Here is a 17,339-nt window from a genome sequence, read left to right on the forward strand (position 1 = left end):
GAGAATCAGGACAAGTTAAAAATTACTTAGACAAGGCCTGATGAAACCCATCCTAGAATACTCAAGGAGCTGACTGAGGAGATATCTGAGCCACTAGCGATTTTCTTTGCAAACTCATGGAAGATAGGAGAGCTTCCAGAGGCCTGGAAGAAGGCAAATAGTACCAATCTTTATAGGGGGATAAAGAAAACCTAGGGAATTAGACAGGTCAGCGTAACTTCAGGACCTGGAAAGATAATGGAGCAAACAATCAAGCAATGGATTTGCAAACACCTAGAAGAGAATAAGGTGATAAGTAACAGCATGGATTTGTTAGAAACAAATCATGTCAAACCAACTTGACAGCTTCCTTTGACAGGGTAACAAGTTTTGTGACTAGAGGGGTAGCGTAGATGTGGTAGATCTTGACTTAAGTATGGCTTTGGGTACTGTCTTGCATGATCTTCTCATAAACAAACTAGGGAAATACAACCTAGATGGAGCTACTATAAGATGGAAAACCCGGAGAGTAGTTATCAGTGGTTCACAGTCAGGCTGGAAGGACACAACGAGGGGGGTCCCGCAGGGATCGGTTCTGGGTCTGGTTCTGTTCAATATTTTCATCAATGATTTAGATAATGGCACAGAGCGAACACTTATAAAGTGTGCAGATGATACCAAGCTGGGAGGGGCTGCAAGTGCTTTGGAGGATAGGATTAAAATTCAAAATGATCTGGACAAACTGGAGAAATGGTTTGAAGTAAATAGGATGAAATTCAGTCAGGACAAATGCAAAGTGCTCCACGTAGGAAGGAACAGTCAGTTGCACACACACCAATGCGCAATGACGGCCTAGGAAGGAGAACTGCGGAAAGGGATCTGGGGGTCAGAATGAATCACAAGCTAAATATGAGTCAATGGTGTAACGCTGTTGCAAAAAAAGTGAACATCATTCTGGGCTGTATTAGCAGGAGTGTTGTAGGACAGATACAAGGAGTCATTCTTCCACTCTACTCCACGCTGATTAGGCCTAAGATGGACTATTGTGTCCAGTTCTGGGCACCACATTTCAGGAAAGATGTGGACAAACTGGAGAAAGTCCAGAGAAGAGCAACAAAAACGACTGAAGGTCTAGAAAACATGGGCCTGTGAGGGAAGATTGAAAAAATGGGGTTTGTTTAGTCTGGAGAAGAGAAGACCGAGAGGGGACATGACAACAGTTTTCAAGTACATAAAAGGTTGTAACAAGGAGGAGGGAGGTAAATTGTTCCTGTTAACCTCTGAGGACAGGACAAGAAGCAATGGGCTTAAACTGCAGCAAGGGCGGTTTAGGTTGGACATTAGGAAAACGTCCCGTCGGGGTGGTTAAGCACTGGAATAAATTGCCCAGGGAGGTTGTGGAATCTCCATCATTGGGGATTTTTAAGAGCAGGTTGGACAAACGCCTGTCAGGGATGGGCTAGAAGATACTTTGTCCTGCCATGACTGCCGGGGACCAGACACGACACCTCTCGAGGTCCGAGGTCCCTTCCAGTCCTATGATGCTGCTGTTAGCCGGGCTTTACTAGGAGCTGGGTCCTGCCTGGTGTGGGTGTGGGGTGCTGAGCTGGGGGGGGAGCCCGGATCCTGCACTGACGGAGTTAGTCTGGGCCCAGTTTCTTCGGCAGGCCTCCAGCTGCCGGTGGGCGCCGGGGGCCGAGGGTGGCTCGGATTCCATTCAGCAGAGGACAGTGGCTCGCCTGTGCCGTAGCGAGGATGTTACCTAGTGGTAGCTCCGCCCGCCAGCAGCACTGCTCAGGGATTTATACCCCTCTCTCCAGACCAGGGGTTCCCACGCTTTTCAGGGTCCCCCCCCTCCCCGGGGCCGTGAGCGGGGCTGTGGCTCTGGGGGCGGGGGGACGTGGACGGGGAAGGGGGCCACACCTGGGGGCGGGGCTGGTAGCCAGGGCGCAGGGCTGTGGCTCTGGGGGCGGGGGGACGTGGACGGGGCAAGGGGGCCACACCTGGGGGCGGGGCTGGTAGCCAGGGCGCAGGGCTGTGGCTCTGGGGGTGGGGGGACGTGGACGGGGTAAGGGCCACACCTGGGGGCGGGGCTGGTAGCCAGGGCGCAGGGCTGTGGCTCTGGGGGCGGGGGGACGTGGACGGGGTAAGGGCCACACCTGGGGGTGGGGCTGGTAGCCAGGGCGCAGGGCTGTGGCTCTGGGGGCGGGGGGACGTGGACGGGGTAAGGGCCACACCTGGGGGCGGGGCTGGTAGCCAGGGCGCAGGGCTGTGGCTCTGGGGGCGGGGGGACGTGGACGGGGTAAGGGCCACACCTGGGGGCGGGGCTGGTAGCCAGGGCGCAGGGCTGTGGCTCTGGGGGCGGCGGGAGGTGGATGGGGTAAGGGGGCCACACCTGGGGGCGGGGCTGGTAGCCAGGGCGCAGGGCTGTGGCTCTGGGGGCGGCGGGACGTGGACGGGGTAAGGGGGCCACACCTGGGGGCGGGGCTGGTAGCCAGGGCGCAGGGCTGTGGCTCTGGGGGCGGGGGGACGTGGACGGGGTAAGGGCCACACCTGGGGGCGGGGCTGGTAGCCAGGGCGCAGGGCTGTGGCTCTGGGGGCGGGGCTGGTAGCCAGGGCGCAGGGCTGTGGCTCTGGGGGCGGCAGGAGGTGGATGGGGTAAGGGGGCCACACCTGGGGGTGGGGCTGGTAGCCAGGGCGCAGGGCTGTGGCTCTGGGGGCGGGGGGACGTGGACGGGGTAAGGGGGCCACACCTGGGGGCGGGGCTGGTAGCCAGGGCGCAGGGCTGTGGCTCTGGGGGCGGGGGGACGTGGACGGGGTAAGGGGGCCACACCTGGGGGCGGGGCTGGTAGCCAGGGCGCAGGGCTGTGGCTCTGGGGGCGGGGGGACGTGGACGGGGTAAAGGGGTGGGGCTGAGGCCACAGCTTGGGGCTGAGCTGGCAGCCAGGGTCCCGGGTGTGGGGTTGGCAGCTGGGGCCGGGGCCAGGAGCAGAGCTGGGTGGCGCTTCCTCCCTGCCCCCATGGGGGCTGGCCCGGGCCCCAGCCATGTCCCCCCCGAATGGTCCTCCGTGCCCCCCGGGGTGGTGTGCCCCCCAGTTTGGGGACCCCTGCTCTAGACCATAGGGTGAGGTGGGGGCACAGCTGGCGTGGAGGTGGGAGGCTGCTGTTGTCTGTGTGAGGCCAGTGCTGGGCACCTCCTGGCAAACAGCAGAACGCGAGCATGAGCTGCTGCCACTGAGTTTCTGGGCAGGTCCTGCCTTGCCAGCAGCCGGCAAAGTGCCCAGAGAGCTGGCGGCGCCAGTCCCAAGCGGCCAGAAGCCCTGGATCAGCCTCCCCGCGGTTCCCTGCCAAATCACAAGAGTGGCTTAAAAATCTCCATTTTTAAAAAATGTAGGCCTGGGTGGGATTTTGCCTTCTGTTGCTGAGCCTTTCAGGGGCCCCCGTGTCTTGTTTTCAAGTTTTTCTCTGCCACCCGCGTGGGGGAGGGGGGCAGGAACTTGTTTGTTTGGAAATGCAAGCTGCGAGTCGCCTCCAATCCCGTGACTCCGGGAGCTGGGGCTTTAAGGACGTCGAATATCTCAAGAAAATCAGCAGAGTTGGGAGGACCCCTTGACCACACCAGTGAAAGCCTCGCAAAACTGACTGGCGCAGCCTGCAGCAGGGAGGGTGCGTGTGGCTGGGTCCACTCCGCCCACCAAGGGCAGCGCTGGGATCCTCAGGAGGGCAATTAGAGGCGGGTGTAGAGGCCGGTCTGTTCCCCACCTGCCCTCCTCTGGACGGGTAGCCACCACCATGTGCCGCTGACAGGCCGGCCGGAGCGGGATACGCAGTCAACGGGCCAGAACTGAGCAGGGCCCTGTGCAAAGGCAGGGCTCTGTTTTCCTTCAGAGCCTGGGGCGTTTTCTTCCCACCCGGGGAGATCACTCTAGCAGATGTGCCTGGGGCTCGTTTTCTTTTCGCTGATGCTGTTTAGATTGAGGGAGATGATTATTTTCACCCCTTGTTTTCCCTGGAAATCTTAATGTAAGTCAGAAACAATTAAGCTGACAGGCCGCAGGGATTTCTTCCCCAGAGCAACAAACAGGAACGATTCCCAGTAGGTCTCTGCAGCTAGAAGAGGAACAGGGAATTGCTGAAACGGCTGTCCCGTGAAACAGCCCATGCTGTCCCATCTGAACTGTGAGCCGGGTGCGTCCTAGGGGACCAGGCGCTGGCTTCTCTTGTCAACAAGATCCCCTCTGGGCTCCGCTCCGAAAGCTGCGGCATGCGTCTATTGCAGTGTGCCACTGCTTTGTTATTGTGGCGTTACTCGCGCGTGGGGGGCGGTGCTTTGTCAGTGGAGGGCTGGGCGAGGGTTATTATTGTAGGGTTCCTTGTGGGCACCAGGCAGTGCTCGCTGGTCTTGTTATTGTCGGCTGGCTTAGGCATGCTGACCTGCCAACAGCGATTGGTTGTTGTAGGGATGGGACTTTGAACATAAGTTTGTTATTGTAGGGTTGCTCCTGAGAGTTGGCCTTTGCGTGCTGTTATCGTGGTACGTGGTTGCTCTTTGCTGGCTGTGCCGGGTGGGGCGGGGTTACCCACTGTGCTCGGAACAGACCCCCCAGGCCGCCATAAACCCGTGAAGCCCCTTCCCCCAGCCCTAGTCACTTGGGTGGTGTCGCCGACCGGGTCTGGGGTTTAGGAGGAGCCCAAGGGAGGCGAGAACTGGCGCCGCCTGTGCTGGGACCTCCCGGGGGACACCCCGACTCGGTTCTCCAGGGCTTTCCCCAGCGCGGAAACAGTGACAGATGGGAGCCGTGGCCTTGGTCCTTCCCCTGCCGGCCCAGGCTCGGCTCCTCCCTCTGCGTAGCGGGCGTCCAGGTGGTCCAAGCCACAGGTGCGAAGAGGGCCCCCCCCCGCTGTAGCAGCTGGGGGGAGCTCCCGCCTCGCCCCAGATACCCCGGTGATGGGCACAACCTGGGCAGGACAGGACTGAGCCTCCTTCAGAGACCTCGATCGAGGACCCGAGCGAGGGGATGTTTCACCACGTCCCTGATCTCCTCCCCAAGGGGTATTATTGACCCCCGAGAGGCCAGGTGCCCACCCCATCTCCTGACTGATGCGCTGCCCCCTAGTGTTGGCAGCGGGACTGGCTGAGGGCGGCGTCCCAGCGCGGCTGCTGCTGCTTTGTTGAGATTTAAGCCCAAGACGCACCAGCTGGAAGCCAGCCCCCCGGGGAGCCTGGAGTATCTTTCCCCTGATTCTCAGAGCCGGGCCTCTGCCCCGGGTCACAGGCAATGGGAGGAAGTTACCACGGGAAAACAGGCCAAATAAATAAATCCGGAATGAATTGGAAACCCCATCGTGCGAAAAGCCAGGGCTTGGCTTTCACTCCGGGGGGAAGGTGGCCAGTGCGGGCCGCAGAGAGAGCTTCTTGCAAAGGCCCAGCTGGAGGGGAGTGCAGAAGGGGCGCTGCGGAGGGGCCCGATGCGGGAACAATGGGGCTGGCTCCGGCCCCTGGGGCAGCAGACAGGCCGATTTCTGACTTGCATCTGACCATGCAAAGGAGGGAGAGGAAGAGAGTCCGGCTGAGCGTGCGTGGGGAGGGGGAGTGTGCACAAGGGAGCGTGTGTGGGAGTGGCGAAGTGCGAGATGCGTGAGTGTGGGAGTGGGTGAGTATGCGTGGGTGAGGGCATCCATTGGAGCAGGAGTGGGTGAGAGGGTGCCCGGGGGGGCAGGGTGAGAGGGTGCCCGGGGGCAGGAGCAAGGGGGCCTGGGCGTGGATGCGAGGGGGCCCGGCTGTGGGTGTAAGGGTGCCCAGGAACGGGTGAGCAGGTGACTGGTGCGAGGGTGCCTGGTAGCACGTGAGAGGGTATCAGTCAGTTTTGCGTGTGCACCGGAGCACTGAAGCACCTTCCGGTCATGCGTTAAGCAACGTGATAACATCTGTCCCATGTTGCTTGTTCTCTCCTCCGTCCCCATACGGAGAAGCGTGTGCAGCGTTTTGGCAGGGCCCTGGGCTGGGGTCGCTCTGCCCTCTCTCTTCCGGCCCCTTTGTCCCAGGGTCGGGGTTTCTATGCAGGCCAGTGCTGGCGTCTTGCTGTCAGCCGGGAGGCGTGGGGGTGACAGTCCTGCAGGCCAATACTAACAAGCGCTGAGTGATTTTTGGCCTGACGCTTGGAAAGGGATGAGCACCCGCCTCCTGCCACACGGGGGGCACTCGGAATCGCTCGCCTCTTTTGCAAATCTTGGCTTGACATCTCCTGTGCGTGCACGGCGCAGGCACAGCCGGGGCAGCACGCACCCCTGCATCTTCTCAGGCCAGCCCTGACGTGCCTACGTTCTGCCTTGGGGTGATCTCTCGAAGGTACTTACCTGGCCCCCACGACTGTCTTCTCTGAGCACCTCACCATCTGGGGTGGACGTCTGCTCACACCGCCCCCCGCGGCCCTTGTGAAGCAGGGCAGGGCTATTCTCCCCATTGGATAGCTGGGAAACTGAGTCACGGGGTGACTAAGGCCCGGATCCACAAAGCTGTTCAGGCTGAAGGGCCGGAGGAGCGACTTCAGTGGCAGTCAGGAGCCTAAGACCTTTGTGGCTCTGGACTGAAGTGACTTATCCAGGGTCCCAGAGAGAGTTTGTGGCGGAGCAGGGATTTGAACTGGGGTCTCCCAAGTGCTGAGCTCACCATTGGACCATCCATCCTCTCAGCTCTGCCCGCACCGCTTAATCAACCCTTGATCGCTCTGCTGAGGCTGCAGCGACCCGGCCAGCTGGAATCGATGGCACTGGGGGCGTCAGGGCCGCCCAGAGGATTCAGGGGGCCTGGGGTCTTCGGTGGCGGGTCCCGGGCCGGAAGGACCCCCCGCCGTGGGTCTTTGGGGCATTTCGGCAGCGGGTCCCGGGGTGAAAGGACCCCCCGCCGTGGGTCTTCGGGGCATTTCGGCAGTGGGTCCCGGGGCGGAAGGACCCCCCGCCGTGGGTCTTCGGGGCATTTCGGCAGTGGGTACCGGGGCGGAAGGACCCCCCCGCTGTGGGTCTTCGGGGCATTTCGGCAGCGGGTCCCGGGGCGGAAGGACCCCCCGCCGCCGAATTGCTGCCAAAGACCTGGAGCGGAAGAAGTGCCCGGGCCCCGCGAGAGTTTTCCGGGGCCCCCAGAGCGAGTGAAGGACCCCGCTCCAGGGCCCCCAAAAAACTCTCGTGGGGGTGTGACGGAGCGATTCTGGCGGGACCCAACTGAGAGTGCCAAATCAGGACCAATTGCTCAAACAGGGCAGTTACAGCCCTAGGCTGGGGTTTTTCCACCTCTAAGGCAAACCAAACCAGCCAGACAAAAGGACTTTGGTCTCACCCCACTGGCTAACCACAAGTCACACAAGCAATTTCCTTAGACACTCCAGTCTCCCAGTATCACCACCAGTGCACTCGTCCTGGGGATAAATGGTTATGAAAACCAACACCCCAATAAAAGAAAAAGGTTCTCTCAATCCCAAAGGACCAAGCCCCAGACCCAGGTCAATATACACATCAGATCTTACCCACAAATCACGCTGTTGCCAATCCTTTAGAATCTAAAATCTAAAGGTTTATTTACAAAGGGAAAAAGGTAGAGAAGAGAGGTAGAATTGGTTAAATGGAATCAATTACATACAGTAATGGCAAAGTTCTTAGTTCAGGCTTGCAGCAGTGCTGGGGTAAACTGCAGGTTCAGATTAAGTCTCTGGAACATCCCCCGCTGGGATGGGTCAACAGTCCTTCGTTCAGAGCTTCAGTTTGTAGCAAAGTCCTTCCAGAGGTCAGAAGCAGGATTGAAGACAAGATGGAGATGATGCATCAGCCTTATATAGACTTTTCCAGGTGTAAGAATCCCTTGTCCTCACGGTGGAAACTTACAGCAAAAAATGGAGTTTGCAGTCACATGGACAAGTTTCTGCATACCTTGCTGAGTCACAAGGCGTGTCTGCCTTCTCTCCATGGGTCAATTGTGTAGCTGATGGTCCTTAATGGGCCATCAAGCCAGCTAGGCAGGGCTGACATCAGCTTGTCTGGGACACTTCCCAGAGGCAGAGCATAATACAAAATACAGACAGTATAGAGCCAATACTTATAACTTCAACTACCAAATTATACACAGACATACAGACAGCATAATCATAACCAGCAACCCAGAACCTGGTCTTAGACACCTTATATGACCCCCTTTACTTAGGATTTGGTGCCACCACAGGACCTTGGTTGCAACCCATGTTCTATATGGTTCCCATTTATATCAATAACGTCACAGGGGGCCCCTGTGGGGCCTGGGGCAAATTGCCCCACTTGCCCCCCCTCCCGGGGCGGCCCTGGGGGGCGTTTGTAAGTTCCCCTGCCCGATCGGAAGCGAGCTAAGAGGCACCATGCTCATTTCACGCCAAATCTTTCCAAGCAATTATCTTCTGCGCTTCCCCCACCAGCGCACAGTGGTGCGTCTCGCATCGATCCAGCTGCTGTTATCACAGGCTGGCGTTTAATCTCCCCGCGGCACATCCACGCTGTGAACGCCGCGAGGAGCGCGCCCGTCCCAGGGGAAGCTCGCCAGCCCGCTCCAGGATGCTTATCTGGAGAAAAACACACGGTCTTGTCTGTTTGGGACCGTTACTGCGGTGTCAGGAGGAAGCTGATGGGGGTGTGAGCAGCCCCTGGCCAGCCCACTCTGGAGAGTGCGTCCCAGGCTGGCTTGCAGGCCAGCACATGCCAGAAACGAGAGGGGGGAGTCCTGTGTTTGGTGGAGAACCGGGGCTGGAGCAGGGGGCTGTGTGGGGAATGGCGGGGAGGGGGGATTTGTGACACTGCCGGCCTTGTCAATACCTGCCACATCCCAGGCAGCTGAACGAGGTGGCTCCAAAGGGATCTCCCATCACCGACAGAGCTGAAATAGCCCAGGGTCTCCACCTGGGATTCCCTGCCAAAATGGGCATCCCCGGCGTGCACCTCTGCCCGGATATGCCGGGGCCACCAGTCACGCTCGCCGTCCGTGGAGGTGCCGCCCCCGCCGATTGGCCCCGGCCTGCCCTGCTCAGCTCACCCGCGTCGGCTTAGCTGAGAGAAGCCTGAGCTGGAGACAGCCACCATGGCCTCGGGCCGAACGGAGCTGATCCGGAGAAGTGCTGAGCTCCCATCGCGCTGCCTCAAGCTTCCCAGGCTCCCATTTCCATGGCAGCCGGGGTGCTGAGCCCTGCTCAGAATTAGGCCCGTAGTCAGCGGGTAACGTGGCCTAGGAGATTTGCAACCAGCAGTAACAGTTGAAAGCTCAGGGCCAGGGATCACAGCTCTGGGGGATCTGCCAGGGAAATCGCAGCTTCACTCAGACAAGCTCATCGATCCTTGGTTAAGTCGCCATCGCTTCCCTCTCCTGCCCTGAGACCTCCATGTTACTGCTGCCAAGAGCCTAGATGCCACGGGGATGGGCACGAGTCAAACTCTGCAATAGGTAGCAGCAGGAGAGAGGCCTCGGGGGCTCGTCTGGAGAAGCCCTGCACTGGGCTGGCGAAGATGCTGGTGGAAACTGCCAGAGCCCCATTGGCCAGCGTGGGGGGCTGGGTACGGTATCCCCCAGCCAGCCAGCCCCCGCCTCTGCAGCCTTTCCCCAGCAGCTTGTGTCTGGAGCCTCTCCTCAGGCAGGAGCTGGGCTGCTCCGACGAGATGAGGCAGGTCTCGTGAGCCACCCGTTGGGGGATATTCTGTGCGGGAGGGAACGGTTTTGCTGCTCCGGCTCCTAGCAGGAATGCGGCGGCTCAGGTTTGCCCAGTTCCTCTCGTCACAGGATTCCTGCTCTCCGAAGGAGGCTGGGCTTCTCCCTGGCGGAGGTGCGCCAGGAGGCCATGGCTGCTTTGCTGCCGGAAGTCTCTCTCTTTTCGCGTACCCTGTTCTGAGACGGTTCCTTAAGTGGCTGTTGCATTTGTCCTTCCTGCCTCCTGGGAACTGACCCTGGAAAGCACCAGAACGAGAGACCCCGCTTAACCCAAGAGCAGAGCGACCTCACTAACGTCTTCCCCTACCACTTGCCGTCCTAGCTGGAATTCAGCAACCAGGAGGCAGGACCCTGCAGCCCCTCCTCCATTGTCAAGTTTGCAGGAGATGGGGCACCGTTACATCTCCAGGGGCTTGTTCCTGGCTGAGTGAGGAGTCCATCCGTCCTTCCCCAGCCCTGGCTGCCTCCGCGTCTCGCCTGCGTCCTGATCTCAGAGACTTGTCAGGCTGCTACGTGGCTGTCGGTTCGCACCGGTGCTCAGTGCCACTCTCCTGGACGCCGGGTTCTGGAGGCCGCTCCTGCTGGGTTGCCTCCCTCTGAGCCTTGCGAGCCACCTCTTGGGGAGCGACGGGGGTGGACGGGGAATCGTTTTGCTGCCTGCTCCTCTGGAGCCGGCTGGAAGGGGGAGCATTGCTGAAGCTCCCAGATCCACCCTGACTGGCCTCCCTCCCTGCTGCTTTGGAGCCTCGACTCATTAGGCAGAAGAGCCAAGCAGGGTTGGAACCACCAGCCCGTAGTGTCTTGCGTGGAACATTCAGATCCGCGGACGGTGGCCCTGCCTGGTCCTCAGCGTGAGCTGATTTAGGGCCAGTCCCAGCTGGGTCTCAGATCCTCCCGCCAGACCCTCAGCTGAGGGTGGCTCGGCCGCACAGCCCTTGGCCAGCTCCGTGCTGGTAAATAACCGTCCATTCCTCAGGCCGTTCACGGGGCGGAATGGGAAGGACTGCGAGTCTGGGAGGCTCCGAGCGACCTAACGATGCTCCAAGCCGCAGGGACCGATCCGCACCCCGTGGTGGCGCTTGTCTGCGTGTTCCGAGCAGCACCAGAGCTAAACGGTGGCAGGCCGGGGCCGGTGCAGGTGTTGACAACAGGGGGCCGCTACTACCCCTGAAATGGATGTTTCCTGGCTCCCGGTGCAGCCGATTACTGGCATACCAGTGAAAAAGGTCCCCAGTAATTCTCTGCAATACACAGCGTTTAGTGAGAAGGAATTACACCAGCGGTAAAGGGTTATATTAAGCACATAACTCCTATGTTAGACATTAAGAGCTCTACATTAAGAGCTGTACATTCCTCTTAACGAGTCTCTCTTTCACAGCCAGGCCCTGCGCTCGCCTCACGCAGTTCCTGCTTGGCAAACAGAGAAGGTGGTTACCAATTTCTCCCCTCCTGGGCTGTTCTTCTCAGCCCTCTGGTCTGTCTCGGATTCCCTGAGTCCAGGCCTTGGTTGCCTGGAGACCCCTCTGGTCGCAGTCCCAGGCGAGCCCACGGAGCAGAGGTTTGGCTACTCTGTCTAGCAGTGTTGCTTCTTCAAGCATCAGTTAAGGAATCCCAACCACAGTAATTTACTTTGCTTGATTTTTATACTCTTTTTCCTCAAAGGAGTCACATGTCTTAAAAGCATGTCCAGTGGGCGTGTGGCCATTGATTTTACCTAATTAGTGTTTTAGAAGGGGCTGGGGGTGGTGGTACTGTGGGAAGATCACCCCACATTTACTCACTCATCAATTGTTCACTCTCTCTCTCTCTCTGCGTGACGTTCCTGCCGTAAGGTCACTATAACCAGGTCGACCTGTGCTCCTTGTTGGAACTTTATACATGGGATATTTACTTTTGCACGGGCCCATATTTGCCCACCCATAGGTTCAATATCGATCACACACGCAGGCTTTGCCAGTTCTTCATCCAATCTGCTTCTGCTTAAAGGGACCCTGCTCCCAGGATCCTCTGCAGCCATTCAGCCATGTTTAAGTCATGTCAAGATATGCTCACACCCTTCATTCATCACGGCCACACCAGTTTGGCACCATCCCAGCAGCAGGGAGCCAGTTGGCGGCGGGAGCACGGGTGAAAGAGAGGGGGAGTTCTCCCCCGCTGGCTGTCCTTATTTACGTCGGTTCTTCACAGGGCCGGCGAGCAGCTGGGAGAGCGGGAGCGGATCTGGGAGGTTTTCTAAGCGACGGGAGCGCTCCGCTCGGCTCCCTCGTTTCTCGGGTTCAGAGCTTGGATTCGCGAATGGCATTAGGCCTGGCAGGCCGAACGCTGTTCCGTGCAAGGAGCCCGCAAGGAATTGGCTTTCTCCAGCGGGGGCGGTTTGGAAACACAGCTGCTTCCACAGAGCCTGCCCCATATGCGGGCAGGGGAAAGCTCCCGGCATGCAGGAGGCATAAATCACCCCAGCTCCAGTCCAGTGGGGCAGGCTCTGTGGAAGGCATCGCGGCAGAAAAGTGCCTCCTCATTTGTTAGTATTTATTGATATAGGGCCACTCTGTAAAGTAACCGGTCCCTGTCCTGTGGCATATACAGGGTCCTCTTTCCCTCTCTGACCCTGGCCAGGACATATACAAACCCGTCTCCAAGGCCAGGCTGGGTTTGTTAATTAGCCTCTGACCTACCTGTCAATTTTCACTCCTTTATCTCTTCACACTGGCAGCTGTCAGGGCAGGTAAAATGGCTCTGCAAGAAAAGGAGCCGTGGTCACTGTGAAATGAGCTTTACTGACCGTATATGGCTTGCCCCACCCCAATTTACATATATGCACATGCTCTCAGTTAACACTGCTTTTGGTCATTTCCATGAGGTTTTACACGCCAAATGACCTTCCTGGCAGTGAATACAAGCTCCCTGCTGTAAATAATGTTAATTCTTTGTCTCCCCGGCTAGTCCTGATCAATCACTGTGCAGCAAAGCCTGGGTGCTGACTCCGTGGGTGCTCTGCGGCTCAGGCACCTGTGGAGCAAAAAAGAAGGGGTGCTCAGCTGTTGGGTGACTGCTGCTGGGAGGGGGGAGAGGAGCGAGCGGCGGGTGATTGGGGGGCCTTTGGGGAGGGGCGGCGCAGGGGCAGGAAGAGGTGGTGACAGGGGAGGGGTGGGACAGGAAGGGGCAGAGTGGGGGTGGGGCCTCGGGGCAGAGCGGGGCTGGAGCACCCACTAGGGAAGAATAAAAGGCAGCGCCCGTGACGGGCGCAGGCGTTTAGCGTTAAGAACATGCTGACGCCCCATCGCTCGTGGAACGCGAAGCAGGCGCTGAAATCAGCACGGCAGCTTTTGTGCCTGTTCGCACGGCCTCCCGATACTGGGTGTGTTTAAGAGCCCGGACGCTGGCGTCGGAGAGAATCGCTGCGCTCCTTTTTTGTTTCAAAGTCAGTTTTCTGGACCTGGTGGTTGAGAGAAGCTTGTAAACGTGACCTGAGCGTGAGCTGAAGGCTCCGCCACCAGACCGCGGGGAAAAAAGCGATCCCGTGATTTTGAAGGCGATCTCACGACGCCGGGGCCCGAATAGTGCTTTGCGAAGGTGTGAAGTTGGCGTCGGTGTTCTTTGTGGAGCGGGGACCGTGAGCCTTACCTTTTGGGCCTGGTGACCCCCCAAGCTGGGGGAGTGATTCCCGCGGTAGGAGACATACCCGTGCTAGCTAGCGTGCTTTGAACAGAGGATAGCCACGGTGGTGTCCAGGGCAAGCTGCCCCGAGGATGGTCTCGTGCCGACCCCCTCCCACTGCAGCTCCTCCGCTATTTTTAGCACCGCTAGCACGATCGGAGCTGGTGCGTGCATGTCTCCTTGAGCTGGAATTTACGCCCGTAGCTCCGAGCGTAGACGCTGCTCTGTGAAATCCCACCCCGCCCGTACAGAGCCGTGGCCAGGATCCCAGGGATTGCTGGCCTTTGATGCTTTCCTTCGAGCCCTGAGCGGGGAAGGAAGTGGGACAGTTTAGCCTTTCCCGGGAAGTGCGGAGAAATCCTCAGAGGCACTTCTGCCATGGGCGGAAGCTTAACTCTCTCCTCTCTCTTTCTCTCTTTCCACAGCCGGCCAACGGGGAGAGCATCGCCAAGCATGTAGACGCCACAGTAAGTGACATGCCTTCGCGCGTTCGTATCGATGCTAGGGATTGGGCTGAAGGGTGGGATCCGGAGTCCGAGGCGACCGAGGCTCTGATGGCTGAAGGGACTCCTGCTCTTTTCCTTGCGTTGGTTTAACGTCACCCGTTGTGGTGTGTTGCCCCCATGCGGGATTTATTTTGTTAGCAAGGGAAGATGGAGGCCTGGAGATTCGGCCCGCTTCCTGGTAAGGAGCATGGGGAGTATTGTCCATCGAGCAATTTCCTGTACTGAGAAGTACTATACTGAGAAGTGCCACTAGAGGGCGACAATTCACGACCTGCAACTGGTACGTGACATGCTAGATTTGAGGTCTTCTTCCTGAGCCGAAATCAGAAAGTGTCCCCTCGAATAAGCCGCGGGTTGCGCCCCTGCTGTGAATTGAGCTGAATGGCCGTGCCATAAGCACCGTGGCTGGGCCAACTGGCTTTGGAAACCAGAGAGCTGATTTCAGCTTTCTCACGGAGCTGGAACGCGTCTGGGAGCATTTCTGCAGAGCCGAGAAAGGGCTGATAATTTTAATTCCCGCTGCATCCTGGGGGCCAGGTGGGAGGGGCAGTGGACTGTCTGAAGACCCACGCAGGAGGTTTCATGGAGTCCGGCCAGCACTAGGAATCTCCTGTGTGATGATTACCTTGCATATACAGCTACTGAAGTTCTTTCTAAATAGACCCATCCAATCTTTTGTGGTTCTCCCAGCACCTCGAGCCCGTACCCCCATCTCCCCAGACGAGAGACCATCGGAACCTGGCTCCGCTGCTGTGGGCCTAACGATCCAGCCCAAACAAATTCACTAGCGAGCAACATCATGTGGAATTAAACTGAACAAGGCTTCTGTCTGTAGCAGCAAAACAGCCCTTTGTTGGCACCGGGTTTTTTTCCATTACGCGCACAGCTGTAAACATCCTTGCGGGCATCTGACAGTAGGATGAAGGGCTGTTTATGGCCACGAGGCAGCAGCAGTGTGTTTATGGGGCTATTAGAACTTGGGTTCGTTATCGGTTTCAAAAGAATTATCCATCCCCTCTTCCCTGCCAGGACTCAACACATCCCCACGCCCCCTTGCCACCCCTGCTACGGTAAATACGCTGGGGCGTGGCTAGCGTAATGCCCACAGCCTGGGGAGACCTGCTGCCCGATCTGTCTTTTGGACCTTTGCTTCCCAGTCAGATTTGGGAACGGCTCCCCTCTCCCTTCAGGGGTTGCTTGCGATCCCGTCTGCGGAAGGAGAGCAGGGGGAGCCGTCTGTGAATTGCAGCTGGCGGCAATGTTGAATCCCATGAATCGTGGCCAGCCGGCTCATTTCTCAGTTAATCAACATGAGAAAAGGTCATTGCAATGCAGTCAGCGTGTGTGACCCTGTCGCCCCCTGGCAGCTGGCTCCTGCACTACAACAGCTGGCTGCTTACGGCTAGGAGAACTTTCCTTTAGCTCAGGCAGTAGGGGCCTGTGTTTTTGGTGCTGAGGGTCCCAGGTTTGATCCCAGCTGCTGGCCTCTGCACTTCACTGCACTGGGACTCATGAGACCTCGCTCTGCCATTGGCCTGCTGGGCAAGTCGCTTCCCCGCTCTGTGCCTCAGTTTCCCCCTGTGTCAGATGAAGATGATGAGACCTTTGTAAAGGTGCTTTGAGAGCGACTGATGAAAAGCGCGGTGTTAGAGCAAGGGGCTGTCGTTACATCATTTTCAGCCGACTTTAGCAGGCAGGTTCAGTGCAGGCTTCCCCTGCCCTGCCCTGTCGATGCACCTTAAAGCCTTCCCTTCTGGCCCTGCAGCTAGGCAGAGCCCCTCTGCAGGGCAATCCAGCCATGCCCCGACCCTGGTGGGTGCAGTGTGACTTGGCCAGAGGTCGGCCGGAGCCACTGTGTCTGTTGCAATTCACAGGAAGAGTCTATTCTGCAGGGCGTGAGAGGAGCCGGTGCAGACTGATGTCAGGCAGGTGGCGGAAAAGCTCCACTCCTGCTTTGACGGCTCATTTGCAGCTTCACTTGCCTCCTCTTCACTTAGAAGTGAAGTGAAACCGGTGTGACTCCTCTTCCCCCCGGGGTCCCCACCCAGAGCATCTGCGGCAGCCTCCGGAGGAGGAGCTGGCATTTCGCGGTCTCCATGGAGAGCCAGGCGCTGGCGAGGCTGGGTCACCCGGCAGCGCCTGGCACGCTGAGGAGTTCTGTCTGGCTGGCTGCACAAAGCGACGCCCAGGACCAGGCAAGGCATTATGGGAGACCAGAGCAGTAGCTTCGGGCCAGAGGCTGGTTAGTTACACGAAGACACTTGCCACCCCAGATTTCCTCCGGCCCCCTGAAAACTCTGCCCTGCCAGGAAGCCTGCAGGAGGCTGGACGCCGGTTCGCTTGCTGGGAGTGCTCCCGATCGGTACGAGTTGGACCCAGGACTGGGGTCTGCGGATCTACACCCTCAGGAAGGTGTTGGAGGAGAAAGTGTCTGGAAAATGGAGAGGCCCAGCTGGGTGTTCTGTGTAACACACGAGGCCTGGACGTTTCGCTGGCTATCGGATGGGGAAAGGCTATTAAACCTCATGCTACAGGGTGCAAAGCAGGACCTACTGTGGGGCAGATCCTGCCCTGTCTGCTACTGCCATGTCCTTCTTCCTCCGGGGCTGCTCCGGTCAGAGACGGGACCCTGAGCTAGATGGAGCTGGGGGTCTGGCCATGCCTGTGCCATTTGCTCAGCGCTGCGCTAGGGAAATGGGTGGGGGTCCGGTCTAACTGATGTGGAGCCAGCCCCATGAGGCAGGGATCGCCCCAGCCTGTTGCATGTGAAAGGATCTTTTGTAGTTTCTCCCTTCTCACAGCTCGGATCCTGGCTGCTGCGCATCAGGAGCCCTTAATAACATTAGCCTGGCCTGTTCTTATTGCTATCAGCTGATAGCTGCCTGATTCTCCCCGCGGGCGGGAGGAGTGGGGCGGGGGCGGCTCCCGGACCAGGCGCGCGCTTGTGGTGAGCCTGCCGCGCCGCAGAGTGGAGAGGATGGTGGAGCTCAGATCTAAAGGCAGAATGACCGAGCGTGGAGCCTGTGCCAGCCTCGTGCCCCTCCAGTAACCCTCCCGCCGTGACCCAGCTGTGCCGTGGCTGCAGCTCGGCGTAACTGCCCCGGGGGCGGGTTGCTTGCCAAGGGCTCGGGGCACAGGAGCAGCCATGCCTTGGAGGTGGATTAGCAGGAGCTTCACCTGGTCCAAGGTAAATCCGTGGGCCGAGGGGTGAAGGCGCCGAGGCGGAGGTGGGAGGGGAGAGAGGCGCCGCGTGGCCGTGCTGCTTGGCTTTGCCCTGGGGTTTACGCACCCCGGGGTGGGGTTAGAAATGGGCTTGTCGCCTCCCCAGTGGGGAAAGGCGGCGTAGGAGGGCGATGCAGCGGGCGACGCTCTGACAGGCCCTGGCAGGGGCCAGGTAAGTGAATCAGCGCGAGAGATTTCCCGGGGGTGTCCGGTCTCATTTCCTTCAGGGAGGGGTACAGAGTGGGCCCTGCGAAGGCGCCCAG

The 17,339-nt window shown here is 58.8% G+C and overlaps 1 protein-coding gene across 10 annotated transcripts in view; it reads left to right on the forward strand.

Annotated features, from left to right (window-relative positions):
- Positions 1 to 17,339, forward strand: part of TNS1 (tensin 1) — a 267,429-nt gene that overhangs the window by 114,867 nt on the left and 135,223 nt on the right. For 9 of the 10 annotated variants that reach the window (XM_045031936.1, XM_045031937.1, XM_045031938.1 and 6 more), the window contains one exon: positions 13,774 to 13,815. In XM_045031936.1, coding sequence (XP_044887871.1) covers positions 13,774 to 13,815 — 42 coding nt within the window. Of the gene's footprint in view, positions 1 to 13,773; positions 13,816 to 15,734; positions 17,042 to 17,339 lie in introns of those variants that run through there. The other variant, XM_045031943.1, reaches the window with a different exon arrangement.

The sequence above is a fragment of the Mauremys mutica genome, chromosome 10 (genome assembly GCF_020497125.1).
Source record: "Mauremys mutica isolate MM-2020 ecotype Southern chromosome 10, ASM2049712v1, whole genome shotgun sequence".
Classification (NCBI taxonomy): domain Eukaryota; kingdom Metazoa; phylum Chordata; order Testudines; family Geoemydidae; genus Mauremys; species Mauremys mutica.